The 15,414-nt window shown below is 41.6% G+C and overlaps 1 protein-coding gene across 1 annotated transcript; it reads right to left on the bottom strand.

Annotated features, from left to right (window-relative positions):
* Positions 1 to 3,824: 3,824 nt before the first annotated feature.
* On the bottom strand, positions 3,825 to 15,288 carry Tdp2 (tyrosyl-DNA phosphodiesterase 2). Its single transcript, XM_042683842.1, has 7 exons — positions 14,973 to 15,288; positions 14,811 to 14,896; positions 13,149 to 13,322; positions 11,771 to 11,862; positions 7,475 to 7,593; positions 6,697 to 6,867; positions 3,825 to 4,954 (listed from the first exon to the last, which is right to left on the bottom strand). The coding sequence occupies exons 1-7, from the start codon at positions 15,123 to 15,125 to the stop codon at positions 4,676 to 4,678; spliced, it is 1,074 nt and encodes a 357-aa protein (XP_042539776.1). The 5' UTR covers positions 15,126 to 15,288; the 3' UTR covers positions 3,825 to 4,675.
* Between the last annotated feature and the right edge of the window lie 126 nt (positions 15,289 to 15,414).

The raw sequence follows: 15,414 nt of genomic DNA, 5'->3' as shown, positions 1-15,414 counted from the left end.
ACACACACATACTCATATACACGTACACAAAGTTTAAAGAGTAGGGCTAAGTATGTAACTCAATGGTAGCTTATTAGCCTAGCATGCATATGGGCCTGGATTTGATCCCCACTACGAGGGGGGGGGAAGGGGTGGAAATGTCAAAAATAGTAACTTTGTTGGGGGGCTAGTGGCTCACACCAGTAATTCTAGCTACTCAGGAGGCTAAGTTCTGAGAATTGCAGTTCGAAGCCAACCCACAGGAAAGCCTGTGAGACTCTTATCTTCAATTCCAAAAAAAAAAAAAAAAAAGCTGGAAGTAGAAAAGTAGTTCAAAGTGGTAAAATGCTAGTCTTGAGCACAAAAGTCCAGTGACGGTGCCTAGGCTCTAAGTCCAAGCCCCAGGACCAGCACCAAATCAAATAATCTCATTGAAATATCACTTTTTTTGGTTCTTTTTGTTTTGAGATGTGGTCTCATTCTGTTTCCCAGGCTGGCTTCCAACTTCTGGCCTTAGGTGATCTGCCTGTCTCAGACTCTAAAGAAGAATACAGGTACAGCCTTTCAGTTATATTCTATGTTGTTGTTTTGTGATCCTGAGGCTTGAACTCAGGGCCTCTCACCTTTGTTTAGTTTCTTCACTAAACCTGGCACTCACATACAGCCTTTGTTTCTTATAATAGGTCTTATTTTATTTTGCAAAATGAAGAAACTGAGGCTTCGAAAGGTATGATTCAGCCTTTAAGTGGCAGCGCCACAGCCAAACTGAGCTAGTCTATCTCCTTCATCTAGCAATCTGCAACACGCTGCTCAGAAACAGGCAAGCCTAGTTTTATTTAAAGACAATGACTTTCTGTTTGGCTAGGGGAGGAAACTGAGAAAATTTATCCACAAATCTTTTTTTTTTTTTTGCCAGTCTTGGGAGCTTGAAAACTCAGGGCCTGGGCACTGTCCCTGAGCCTATCTGTGCTCAAGGCTAGCACTCTACCACTAGAGATACAATACTACTTCCGGCTTTTCTGTTTATGTGGTACGGAAGAATTGAACCCAGGACTTCATGCATGTTAGGCAAACATTCTACCACTAAGCCACATTCCCGGTCCAAACGTGATTCTTTTATATGAAGCTCTCTTTGTTTTCAACTCATAAGGATATTGGCTGAATTATTTTTGTTACTCTGAAATAAAATGAGTCCATCATCTGTGGTTCTTAAGAGTCTGAATATAATACATTTCTATTTCCTTTTCAAATTACAGGGGGGATTTAGCTTTCTCTCTGTCCCTATTAACTGAATTGTTAGCTCTACTTTTCCTTATTTGCATTAAAAATAAGTAAGAGTATAAATACAAAATAAAATTCTACATTTGGCATAACCAGAAAATGGAAGTATTTGGACAGTGATCATGAATTTCAGGAATAAAGAAAAACATTCATTTCAAAATTTTGTTTTGGTTTGGAGGGATTGTCTAGTGATTTTTTTGGCCGGTTGTGTGGCTTGAACTCAGAGCCTGGGTGCTGTCCCTGAGCTTTTTTGCTCAAGGCTAGCACTCCACCACTTTGAACTACAACACCAATTGGAAACGAAGTCTCACAGACTTTCCTGCTCGGGCTGGCTTTAAACATTGATCCTCAGATCTCAACCTCTGCGTAGCTAGGATTATAGGCGTGAGCCACCAGTGCCCCATGTTGTTTTCTATATTATTAAAACCATCATTCAACTTTGCTATTCAATCGCTAGAAAAAATACCAACCCAGACAAAAAGGTTTAGAGAAATAATAAAAATGTACACTATTGTGATCATATGGCTTTCCTCTCTCTCCAGACAGGAGAGATGATCTTAATTAAGTACAATGGTTCTCATTTCAGGTTTATGCTACTGATTGATATGTGACAATCCTTGGAGGAAATTCAAAAAGTGGAAGAAGAACCTTCAATAAGGTGGCTCATGACTATAATCTGAGTTATTCAGGTGGCTGAGATCTGAGGATTATGGTTCAAAGCCAGTCTGGGAAAGAAAGTCCATGAGACTCCAATTAAAAACCAAAAAGTCAGAAGTGGAGCTGTGGTTCAAGTGGTAGAGTGCTAGGCTTTGAACACAAAAGCTGAGAGACAGCACTCTAAATTCAAGCCCAAGGACCCGCACCAAAAAAAAAAAAATCAAACTAGATATGGGAAGGAACAGAGGAAATGTAGTGAGCAAATTACAGCAAAATGAATAGTACTGAATGAAATTTAATTAAAATGATTCTTGAACTCTACGAAATGCAGTTCATGAGACTGGGAAAATATATACAGTCACATTTCCTTGCCTCCACCCTACTAAGAAACTATAGATCAATGTGTTTATGCAAGAAACGTCTTTTCCTAGAAGTCTAAAGAACCTAAGGAGGCCACCTCCCGAACTAGGGGTATCTTTGGTATCACTGCCTCCTTCGCTGTCCTTCCTTGCAGACAATCGGCCAGCTGGGCTGGGAAGTAGGCTACTGCACTGGTGTGTGCTGCGGGCAGCGCTGAAGCCAGGTGGCTCAGAGCATCACTCACCAGTCACACTTGCTCCTCGTCCTGGCCCATCTCAGACACACGAACACGCCCTTCCGCGGAGATCACCGCCCCGGTGCAGCAACCCCATCTCGCCCCTCCGGGGGACCTGGACACAGGACTCTCTCTGGATCACCCCAGACCAGGTGAGGATGCTGCTGCCCGCTAACAGATGATTGCCTCAACGCGCAGCTCCACACGGGCCACCAGGGCCCAGCCGGGACAGCATCGCCCCGGTGCCCGCGGTGGGACACTAGCCCACCCCCAGGGCAGCTTCTGAGGGCTCTGGGAAAGTGCGCGTGATTCAGCGCCTTTCGGCCCCGCTGCGGTTACCGGGGCAACGCGCGCACGCACGCGCACCACGCCTTTGGGGATGGGCAGGCGCCAGCCAAGGCTCCCACTCTACCTCCCTCGGCGCGCTAAAGCGGTCAATTCCTCCTCTCCTACACCAGCCTCTTCCTACCACCGTGGTTCCTCACAGACTAGAAAATGAACACTCCTAAACTCCCAGGCCAGGGTCAAGTACCCTTTACAAATATGTCCTCAAAACAGTCACGCCAGCAGAGTGCCTGTGTTTACGCCTGTAATCCTACTCAGGAGGGAGAAATCAGGAGGATCACGGTTCGATGCCAGCCAGGGGCAAGGAAGGCCGTCAAACTCCCGCCTCCAGTAAACTACTCAGAAGCAGCCAGAGATGACGCTGTGGTAGAGAGCTAGCCTTGAGAAAAAGCTCAGGGACAGTGCCCAGGCCTTGAGTTCAAGCCCCAGGACTGGCAAAAAAAAAAAAAAAAGAGAAAAAAAAAAAGCGCCAATCTATATCAAGTCCTGTGGTTTAGCAGTGGCTTTTGAATCCTATGCATCTCATTGGAGCACCAACTGCTTTCAGATGGTTATCTGTGTACAGGAACATCCAAGAACATCACTAGGCGTTGCCAATTGTAATCTAGGTGTCCAGTGTACTTGCCTTTTGGGGGAAGGAAATATGAATCACAGAAAATGTGCTTGTTCCCTAGTTGTCAACTGTAGTGCACATTTTCTCCTCCCAATCATCCTCAGAAACAACCTACTGGAACCCGTGCTAGGATAAAGACTTTCCTCAATTCACCCAATTCCATTCAAGGCTGGCACTCTACATACTAAAGCCACACCTACACTTGTTTTTTTCCCTGGGCTGACTTTCAAACGGAGATTCTCAGATCTAAGCCTTGGGAGTAGCTAGGATTACAGGTGTAAGCCATCAGCACCCATCCTTCTCATTTAAATTTTTCCCATTGGTGTTTTCCATCATAGACGCACAAAACCAATCTACAAACAAGTAAAATTATTTATTTACAGTACATTTCTCTTAAGGGCTTTTCTTTCAAGCACATTTAAACTACCCTTAAAAAAGTAAGAATGAACTTATGGAATGGTAATCCCTCTGTACACCGTAATACTTAAAAAAGTGAGAAATAAAAGGTATTTTTCATCCACTTCCTGTAAAGTATTTGTATTTTACAAGTAGCAAAACTAAAACGTTATTTTTCTTACAAACATATTTTTCTTAGGAAAAAAAAAACTCCTATGCCGTCATAAAACTGATTTTAATCATTATCAAGCCAAACTTTGCTTGGTAGCAACTTCAATACAAACATTAATCAGAAAAGAAATGAGATTTAAAATGTTAAGATTTCAATTATACCAATTATACACTGTCACTGACAAAAATTAAAGCTGATGTAGGAGAGTTGTCATCCACAACTGCAGATGATTATGGTCTTTCCAATTAAGATTATTTGAATTTGAGAAATATGATTAAATTCAGTCCCCAAAAGTTTCTCTTTTTTCTTTTGATACTTTTTAAAAAATAAAATCTTGGTGCCTAATGGAAATAATACTATAAAGGTTAACCCTGAGACAATATGGGCCCTAATAGAATCCAGTTGGCAGCTATGAGCTGACTAGGCTTTCTGCTCTCCTATCAAAAGGTCTCATCACATTTGAAACACAGGCATGCTTAAGTGTAAATAAACATTAACTAGGTATTCTCTGTAATAATGGTCTAGAATGTTAATTCTTCCATATTAAGCCTACCTTTCCAGATAGGTAAAAATTGTATTTGCCAGAAGTCAGAACAGAACTACTCAAAACATTTGGAAGTTACATTTGACAAGCATTTCAAAATATTTTATCTAGGTAGCACAAAACACCCCAGTGATCACTAGGATATTTCCCACAGTCCAGTTTTTCCATCCCAAGGAGATCAAAACTTCGAGGAATAATGGGATTCTCTGCTGCTGTCCTGAAAAATATGCGATCGAAACGAAGCTTACAAACGCCAGGTATTCCAAGATTAGAGTTCATTTGTGTATCCCATGTGTACTGGCAATGCTTAGGTTTGCCCAAAAATTCCCAGGCATCCATAATGTTATCGGGCAAACCACCATATTTAGTAACCTGAAAAATAGAAAGAATACTTTGTAAGATTTACATCTTTTCCCACAATTTAAAAAGGTGTGTTTGGCCATTAATACTCCTAAGTGCTATATTTTAAGCCACAATGGAAAAACAATGTAAAGTAAGATATTTTAAAAGTATAATGCTGCATATTGTCAGACACCCTGTATTCTTATACTGTTTTATATAGAAAGGGAACTTCTTTGTACAACTAATTGATTTAAAAAAGTATATTGCTGCATGGTAGCAAAATGTAGACAATGTAAGCATAATATAAAACAGGTGCTTTTTGTTGTGAGCAAGTATATAACTTTGAGTACAGATAAAATTCTAAAGACTGAACTGTAATTGCTGTTAAGTTTTTAAAAACTAAACTTCTGAAAAACTCTTACTCTATTGTATAAATTTACAAGTGTAACACTCCTACAATCCAATGATATCTATAACCCTCACAATTCTATTTTAAATATATTACCAATATTTATTAATTTTGCCTTCTTTCATTAGCACTATAGGATTTTAAAACTTCGTGGGGCTGTAAGTTTATCAGTAAAATACACGTGTGACAACCTGGGTTCAATCCCCAGCAGCAAAGGAAAAACAAAGCCTAAAAAATTTTGTGTATGGTAAAATAAACACTATATAAAATTTACCATTTTAGTCTTTTCATATGCACAACTGTGGGACTAATACTTTCATATTGTTGTATAATATAACTACCATCTATCTCCAGAACACTTTCATCTTCTCTAATTGGAAATCTGTTCATTAACACTACTATGTCATTATTCCTTTATCTTGCCAGATTTTTTTTTAATTTTTTTTTATTTTTCCAACTTTTTTGGGGGGAGGGTCCAGTAGTGGGCCTGAACTCTGGGCCTGGGCGCTGTCCCTCAGCTCTTCAGCTCAAGGCTAGTGCTCTACCACCTGAGCCACAGCGCCACTTCCGGCTTTTTTCTTTTTGCTTATGTGGTGCTGAGGAATCAAATCCTGGGCCCCCAAGCATGCAAGGCAAGTGCTCTACCACTGAGCCACCTTCCCAGCCCTCTTGCCAGTTTTTAGTCGTCACCTTTCTACTTTGTCTCAATGAATCAGACTAAAAAATTTACATAAAAGGAATCTAGCATTTATTTTTCCCTTTGTGGATTTCACTTAGCTTATATAACTTTAGGATTCATCTGTGTGCAGCATATATAAAAACTCTTCATAAAAGCTTGAATAATACTCCATTGTATGTAACAGACTACATTTTGTTTATAGCCATACATCTAACAATTACACTTCAGTGGCTGGTATCCTTTTGCTGTTGAGTAACAATGCTGTGAACATATGTACAAATAGCTGGTTCAGTTGCTTCTTTATACCTCACTTCCACCCAAAAGTGGAATTGGTAAATCAGACACTCATTTGTATGAGGGTCTAAGAAACCCAAATGTATTCTAGGCACAGATGGCTCACACCTGTAATCCTACCTAAGCAGGAGGCTGAGATCTTAGGATCAAGGTTCAAAGGCATCCCAGACAGGAAAGGCCAAGACTCTTATCTCTAAGCACCCGCACCCAAAAGCTGTAAGTGGAACTGTAGCTCAAGTGGCAGAATACTAGCCTTGAGCAAAAGCACTCAGGAAGAGTGCACCAGCCTTAAGTTCAAGCCCTACTCTACCCATTGGCACCAAAAAGAAAGAGAACCTAAATTCAATTTCACAGCAATAATATTCCCACAAATATTGACCTGTTACTCACTTCTTGATCCCTTAAATTTGTATCTCCTCCAAATACAACAGTAGCTTCTTCTGGAGCCTCTTGCATTTTCTTAAAAACCATTTTTAATTGACTCATTCGTTCTTTAGAATGCTCTTTGGTGCTCTCCAAATGGGAAGTCATAAGATAAAAGTCACTTCCAGACATACTCACCTGCAACAGAATAATTATAGTTAAACTGATCACTAATCACTAAAGCTGAACTCTGATAACAGAATTATCAGGCTACTCAATCAAATATATTTATTTACCTGTAAAAGTATAGCCAGCACTACTATCACTCACACACTTACAGCAGTGTAAGGTACTATGCCCACAAAGATTTAGAAAGCAAGGTTCAGTCCACATTTCACCTCCACTATCAATGAGCCTTACAGTATCCCCAGGTCTTCAGTGACTCATTTCTCTAGAATCCTGACACTGGACAGACATTAAATGTCTCCAGTCTGATCTATAAGCACAGCTACTTCCCTCCGAAGGAGTCATGAGTCATTTGCAAACACAGATAATTCTTATTTATTGCCATATTAAGTCTACAGCATATGTGTAACTAAAAAATGTTATGTGAATAAGCATCATTTATCTACCATCTAACAGATTAATAACTAAATTTTTACAGGTTTGCAGAATTTATCGAAGTTCTATATAACTAAACAACCTATATATAAAGAACAAATTTTTCTCTATAAAGACAAGGACACCATAGAACTATTTTTAAGTTTTTTCTGTTTTAAAGAAAACTGAAATATAAATTACTTACATGCGCACACAAAATGTTTCTCATCATTTTAGTATTTGGGAAAGGAATAATCTCGTAGCTTTTTAATTTCGCTCTTGCTTTCCTCAACATTATAGCTGTGAAGTATCCATCTTCGCGACCTTCAAGTATTTGTAAAAAGAATTTTGGCTGAAGTTATGTGTACTTGAGTTTACCCCAAGCTCCTCTCTTAAAAGACTTTTTAACAGAATATATATGTATGTATATTCATATATAGATGTAAATCTATATATACCATATATATGATATTATATACCATATACACACAGCCTAAAACTTAAAAGTAAACTATTAATTCAAAATAACTCAAGATTGCCAATCAAATTCACTATGTACCTGTCTCTTCCCAAAGTTTTCAGGTTAGGAATATGGAATAAAAAAATAACTGGGGTAAGGGATATGGCTCAGCAGTATTTGGTTAGCTTGTGGGAAGCCATAGGTTCAAGCCACAGCACCAGGGAAAATGTGTGTAGGTGAATGCACAGAAATCCAAAATATAGTTAATTTGCTATTAAAATCCAATGAGAAAATGTGAGAAATTTCTGACAGAGTACATGTAACTTAAACAGAGAAAATCTGACAGGCATTTACCTCTCTTTTTCTACAAGAAAAACTATAGCAAAATGAATTTAAAAATTCCAAAAAAAAAACAAAAAAAATAAGAGTAGAGGAACACTGAAATGAAATTACCCAAGTTCTTTCAGAAAGCAGCAGGACAAATGTTCATCAGAACAGACAAAGCCACTTGAATGCTTGTAGCAGAGAACTATGAACAGGAAGCCAGTAGATTTGGCTCACCAAAGTCCAGAAATAGCACTGAACAAAAAATTATCACAAAATGTAATAGGTTGAGTATCAACAGTACATAGCTAGTTTGACATCTGCATACTGGGTGAAGCACGTCCAGTTGTCTTCCCCAACTCTCCATAGAGACAAGTGATCACTAACCTACGTACTAACAGGAGACTTAAAAGTCTGTAGGGAAACTAGGTTTTAGAGGCTTCAGATAGTCACCAGCTCCTGGAAAAGGTATGTCTTAGCAGAAAGGCGAAGGGGGGAAGGCTGAGGTGTGGGACTGAAAACCAACTAAGTGAAAATATACTGAAGACCCAGGGAGCTGCTTCTTCCTCTGACCTGTCCCCACAGGTAGGCAGGAGAATCACAAAGCCCTCAAAATCTAGAAGACTATTATTTTGTTTTTTGCTTTATTATTTGTGTGTGTGTGCCAGTCCTGGGGCTTGAACTCTGGGCCTGGGCACTGTCTCTGAGCTTCTTTTGCTCAAGGCTAGCACTCTACACTTGAGCCATAGAGCCACTTCCAGCCTTTTCTGTATATGTCTTAGTGGTAGAGTGATGGCGAGCACTCTACCACTAAGACATATTCCCAGCCCACTTGTTTTGATTTTTGAGGTGAGTTTGTTAATTTGTCTACCTGGTCTTGTGATCTTATCCTCAAGTGACCTTGACTTTTTTTCTTATTTTAGCATCCTGAAAGGCTGGGATTATAGACACATATGCCACACCATGCCTGGCTAGGAATTTTTTAAGACTGAATAGCCTCAGATGAAAGGCTTTCATGTACTGACACACTTGATAGGAGTCTCCATGCCAGTGAACAAGCAATTTTTTCTGTAATCAATCTTTTGTCTTCCCCCGTATTATATGTACTACCTAGTCTTGCTGAAGAATACTAAGCTGTAAGTTGTTTAGTAGATAGATTTTAAATGTGAACCAAGAGCTGGGCATGGTACCACACAACTACCATCCTAGCACTCAGGAGATTATACAAGTTCTAGGCCCAGGCTATATAGCAAGACAACAAGCAAACCAAAAGCAAATTCTTAAAAAGAAGGCACACGAAAAGATTAAAATCCTAAAGCCAAGCACCGGTGGCTCACACCTGTAATCCTAGCTACTCAGGAGGATGAGATCTGAGAATTGCAATTCAAAGTCAGCCCAAGCAAAAAGGTCCATGAGACACTCATCTCCAATTACCAGCAAAAAAGCTGGAAGAGCTGTGGTTCAAGTGGTTGAGCTCCAGCCTTGAGTGAACATATATACAGAATAATACTCAGGCCAAGTTCAAGCCCCAGTACTAGCGTGTGTACATGCACGCACGCCGTGCATGCACACACACAAATAGGAATAAAGGAATATGCCATTAGAAATGTATTTTGTGGGCTGGGAAGGTGGCTCAGTGGTAGAGTGCTTGCCTTGCATGCATGAGGCCCTGGGTTCAATTCCTTAGCACTACATAAGCAGAAAAAGCTGGGAGTGGTGCTGTGGCTCAAGTGGTAGAGCACTAGTCTTGAGCTGAAGAGCTGAGGGACAGCGCCCAGGCCGAGTTCAGGCCCACGACTAACAAAAAACAAAACAAACAAAAATGTATTTTGTGTACAGTAGGCCTAAGAAATTGAAATAATTTACACTCAATAATTTACACTCAATTTCAAAAAGAAATTATAAAGAGGAGAAAGGAAAAAACAAAAATGGGAGATTTTACAAATCCTGAGACTCAAAGTCCCAAACAAAAAGATCCAAAGTACTTAAGGGTTAAAGTTTCCAGAGACTACAGAAAAAGAAAAGAACAGGAATCAGCATGACATTAAACTTACTATTCTCAATAATGAAAACTAGAAGCTGCTGAAGCATTATCTTCAAAATTCTTAAAGATAAAATTACTTCTACCTCAAAATTATGTCCTTTCAAACTATCAACCTACCATGAGTCTAGATAGAGCACAGCACCAGGATTTTCAAACTTCATTACTTAGCCTCGTACCAATGGCTCATGCCTGTAATCCTAGCTACTTACTCAGGAGGCCAAGATCTGAGGACCCAAGGTTCAATGCCAGCCCAGACAAGGAAAATCGGTGAGACTCTTATCTCCAATTAACCACCAAAAAATCGGAAGTGGCAGTGTGACTCAAGTGGTAGAGCACTCACCTTGAGCTGAAGAGCTCAGGGACAGTGCCCAGGCAGAGTTCAAGCGCCACAACTGACCAAAAAACCCCAAGAAAACAAAAAAACTTCATTACTCAGGCACTACTCTTAGAAAGTAACTCGAGTATGGGCTCTAATGAAATAGGCAAGTAAAACCAAGGGGAAGCAAAGCATGGGATTCAGAAAACAAAAAGTCCAAAATAAAAAAGACTATAAACCACCCCCCAAGGAACAAGCAGAAATCTTCAACAAAGAGAGGGGTAGACTGAGAAAGAATTTCTTCCTTACCAATTATGGCTTCAAGAATAAATCAGAATTGAAAATCATACTATGTAAAAGTGAAAGAAAGAAAGAAAGAAAAGGAAGGAAGGAAGGAAGGGAGGGAGGGAAGGAGGGAAATCAAGACACTAGTGGCTCATGCCTGTAATCCTAGCTACTGAGGAGGCTAAGAACAGGATTGTGGATCAAAGTCAATTCAAGCAGGAAGTCTGTGAGACTCTTATCTCCAATTAATCACAAAAAGCTGGAAGTGGACCTGACCAAAAAGAGCTCAGAGGCAGAACCCAGACCTAGAATTTGAGTCTCATTACTGGCATAAAACAACTACAGATGAAATCATAAATGGAAAACAAATCATTCTGGGAAAAAATGGGGGGAGAAGGAATTAATAGTTTTTGAAGTGTTGAGGGTTTTTTTGGTGCTTATACTGGGACTTGAACTGAGCAAAGGTCTGGGCCCTGTTTCAGAAGCTTTTTCACTCAAGATTACTGCTCTACTACTTGACCTACTTGCTCCGCTTATGGCTTTTTTTTTTTAAATGACTGAAGAGTCTCATGGACTTTTCCACCTGGGCTGGCCTTGAGCCTCCATTCTCAGATCTCAGTCTTCTGGGTAGTTAGGATTCCAGATGTGAACACAACTGGCACCTGGCTCGAACTCTTCGCCTGGCTATACTCTTAAGTTTTAACCATAGAGCTAGGGGTGTACAGAGCCACTGTATGGGCTTAGCTTGCACAAGGCTCTTGGTTTCATCCCCAGCATGTGTATATACAAAACATTCTTAGCAACTAGTTTTAGTAAAAAGCAACTCAGTGTTTCAAATTTTAGTATTTTCTATTTTTCTGAAAAATCACTTCAATCCTTTTCACATTTTCATGTTCATGTTCATATTAGCTGCAAATATTCTATTCTTTTACTATCCTGTGCCTTGCTCATTTTTCTCAACTTTATTTGTGCTTTTTCTTCTCTTCCTCCAGTAAATTAATTTTGATTTATCGCTTCCACTGATCTATTTTTTCAAAGAAAAAGACAGGTTAAATTACAGGAAAACTGTTACCTGGAATGATCTCGTAACTAGTTGCTCTCTTCTTTAGGTAGCAATAATATGGGGGAATGACTTCCTGTAGAAATACCACATCTGGACAGTACCTAATTAAAAGCATCAAATTAAGTACTAGCATATCATTTCATTTTCAATTATCTGAATAAAGGAAATTCCAAGACAAAAGAAACACAAACTGGCCAGGCACAAGTAGCTCAAGCACGTAATCCTAGCTACTCAGGAGGCTGAGATCTGAGGATCCCAGTTCAGAGCAAGCCCAGGTAGGAAAGTCCTTAAGACTCTTATCTCCAGTTAACCACCAGAAAATCAGAAGTGGCAATATGGCTCAAGTGGTAGAGCACTAGCCTTGAGCTGAAGAGCTGTGGGACAGCATCCAGGCTCCAGGACAAGCCAAAAAAAAAGAAACACAAACTGTTACCCTCTAAGGCACCTAGTATTCAAGGTTTATATTTCTAAATATAAAATAAGAAAGATCTGTTATTTATTTAGCATATAGTATTATGATGATTAAAAAGGTCACCAATGGCTCAGGCCTAGAATCCTAGCTACTCAGTAGGTTGAGATCAAAGGAACATGGTTTGAAGACAGCCACTGTTGGAAAAGTCCTTAGGATGCTTATCTCTACTTAACCACCAAAAACGCTAGAAATGGAGCTGTGGCTCAAGTAACGAAACACTAGCCTTGAGCAAAAAAAGCTCAAGGACAGAACCCAGGCTCCCTACTGAGTTCAAGCTCCAGGAAAGCTATCAAAAACAAAACAAAAGAAAAAACAAACAGGAGAGATGGGGGGCCTTGGTAGAACCCTGTCTGTATGTAGGTATAAGGCCACTGAGTCTAATTCGAGCACTGAAAAGAGGGAACAGTGATGAAAATAGAAACTACTATACTAAGAGCCTACAATGCTACCAATGTTATTTCTTTTTATCTTTAAAAACATTATGCACAGTAAAGGAAACTGAGCTCCAGAGAACTTACAATTCTAGAAAGCTCACAAAACTTGGTGCTATCTCAATCAGACACCCTAACTCAAAAGACCATCACCTCAACTCAGATATTTCTTCTAAAAGCTGGCCTTTGAAGCTAAGTCTAATTTTTCTTTTTTTCCTGCCAGTCCTGGGGCTTGAACTCAGGGCCTGGGCACTATCTCTGAGCTTCTTTTGCTCAAAGATAGCACTCTTCCACTTGAGGCACAGTGCCATTTCCAGCTTTCCTGTTTATGTGGTACTAAGGAACCGAACCCAGGGCTTCATGCATGCTGGGCAAGCACCCTACGACTAAGCCACATTCCCAGCCCCAAACCTTTCAAATTCTAACTTTGTAGATATAAGCTACTTATCACAGTAAACTATTGAAGAAAAATGACAATACTTACAAAGCTAAGTAGGAACATACCCCTCGAGCCCTCTCCTGAAGATTATTTATATCCAGTCCATCAATATTCCAGGTAATGAAAGAGAACATGGTTTTATCTTCTATCTCAGTACTTTCAAGTGAGTTGCTTTTAGAACTAGTAGAATCAGTCGTGTCTTCATTGGTTAGGTCAACACTGGCAAGATCAGAATGAAATATAGCTTTGCAAATAATCTACAAATTGAGATTTATTTTTTTTTGGACTTGTAGCCTTCCTTTAGAATATACCAGGGATTAGGCATCCTGTATCAGAAAACACGAATTCCAAATTGATTCAGAAGCTAAATTACTTCCAATATCAAGCATTTTAGGTAAGGGATATTCAACCTATAATTTTAAATATCCTAAAAGTATCTGTACATGGAAGGTCAAAATCATATGACTTAGGAGAGTGTTCACTCAATAGTGTTAAGAGAGAACTCAAAATCCTTCAAGGGTTACATATATTATTAAAATGACATATCCAGGGCTGGGAAGGTGGCTCAGTGGTAGAGCACTTGCCTTGCATGCATGAGGCCCTGGGTTTGATTCCTCAGCACCACATAAGCAAAAAGAAAAAAGCCGGAAGTGGTGCTGTGGCTCAAGTGGTAGAGCGCTAGCCTTGAACTGAAGAGCTGAGGGACAGCGCCCAGGCCCAGAGTTCAGGCCCCATGACCGGACCCAAAAATAAATAAATAAATAAATAAATAAAATGACATATCTGGGACTGATAGTGCCTATTTGCAATCCCACTCCCTCAGAAAGAAAAAAAGCTAAAGCTTCATTGTAGTAGGCCTCTGATCAGAGTTCCAAGAGGTAAGAGACCAATATAAGCAGTATTACTTGTTAACTGACATTGCATAATACACAATATAAACATATATATACATGTTCATAGGTGTTCATATCATATATACGAAAAGATGTACTCTATATTAGTACACACATAAAGTATATGTATAAAGTATACATGTATCATCGTAGTAAAACGTAGCACTAATAAAACTATTAACGTCTTGGTATATTTTCCTAAAATGGTATTTTAATGTAGCTATAAGTTATAAAGTGAATTTGTAGAATACTTATCACTTACGTGTGTATTCATTAAGTGTAGTATGACTATAAACATACGTAAATATATTACTTGTGAGTTGGCCAGAGGAGGGGCAACTGACCACACACTACAGGAAGAGAGACGACTTCCAAGCTACCATTCCTCTGCAGAGAATGTCCGTCCTGTTTGTTCCGTTACAGACCTGGTCTTATGCGTCTCTAACTCAAGTCAAAGTGTCACTTGGGTGTTTTCCACGCCTTTGGGCGTCGGAAACGGCGGTCAGCACCGCCGGGGGGTGGGGGGGCGCACGCGGTGTCCCCCTGCACCGGCGAGGCACGAACCTGCGGTTCTCGGGTGAGGGAGAAGCGAATGCCGCCCCGCCCCCAGCCCCGCGCCGGAACGCCGCCCGACGCCTCCGACAGCAAACCGCCCGACCCCGCGCGCCCCCGGGGAACCGTTTCCCCGACCCCCGCCCCGCCGGGACGCCGCCCCGCCCCCAGCCCCGCGCCCCGCCTCGGTTACCGCGTCCCGGACCCGGCCGACGCCTCCGAGGGTAGGCCGCCCGGCCCCTCCCCGCCCCTCCGCGTTTACCACGTCTCGGGCCCCGCCGCGCCCTCAGGGACGGCGTCCAGGGCGTCCTCCTCCGCCGACGGCTCGAAGAAGGAGTTGAGCGCTTTCTGAAAAGCACAACGGCACCGGGATGAGGCGGCCCGCGACGCCCCGCACACCCGAGCCAGAACCCCCGGCACCTACCTCCACCTCCCACTCGTTCTCCGCCAGGTAGCACTGCGCCACCGCTTCGTCGCATCTGGCGACCGAGGCAAACTCCTCACACAGAAGCCGCCGCTTCTTTACCTCGGGCTCGCCGTCCCCCTGCGCCGCCTCGTGCCCGCTCCCGCGCTCCATCGACCCGCCGCGTCTTCACCGAGCCGGCACCGGAGACTGGAGCGGCCGACCCCAGCCTCTGCGCAGGCGTCCGTTTTCCGGGTGCTCACGAATCAACAAGCCGGCGAGGAAACGTGCTCCGCGATAGGCCCGGCCGACTCGGTTGCCAGGGCCGACCCCGACAAACTACGCGTGCGCATTCGGTCACAGAGGTGGGGAGGGGTGGACGTCAGAACGTGAGCGCGCGAGCCTCGGGGGACGCTGGCTGCGGGAGCGCGCACGCTCCTCCACGGGCGGAGAGTCCGTCTGC

This window comes from Dipodomys spectabilis, unplaced genomic scaffold, assembly GCF_019054845.1.
Source record: "Dipodomys spectabilis isolate Male_0828 unplaced genomic scaffold, ASM1905484v1 ptg000085l, whole genome shotgun sequence".
Classification (NCBI taxonomy): domain Eukaryota; kingdom Metazoa; phylum Chordata; class Mammalia; order Rodentia; family Heteromyidae; genus Dipodomys; species Dipodomys spectabilis.
Note: the sequence above shows the minus strand (reverse complement) of the source record. Positions and strands in the feature narration are given on the sequence as shown.

Coding starts and splice junctions, on each gene's coding strand:
- Tdp2 (XM_042683842.1), bottom strand. CDS start 15,125: ATGGAGCGCGGGAGCGGGCACGAGGCGGCGCAGGGGGACGGCGAGCCC. Junction 14,897..14,972: donor AGAACGAGTGGGAGGTGGAG/GTAGGTGCCGGG, acceptor TGTGCTTTTCAG/AAAGCGCTCAACTCCTTCTT. Junction 6,868..7,474: donor GAAACATTTTGTGTGCGCAT/GTAAGTAATTTA, acceptor ATTCTGTTGCAG/GTGAGTATGTCTGGAAGTGA.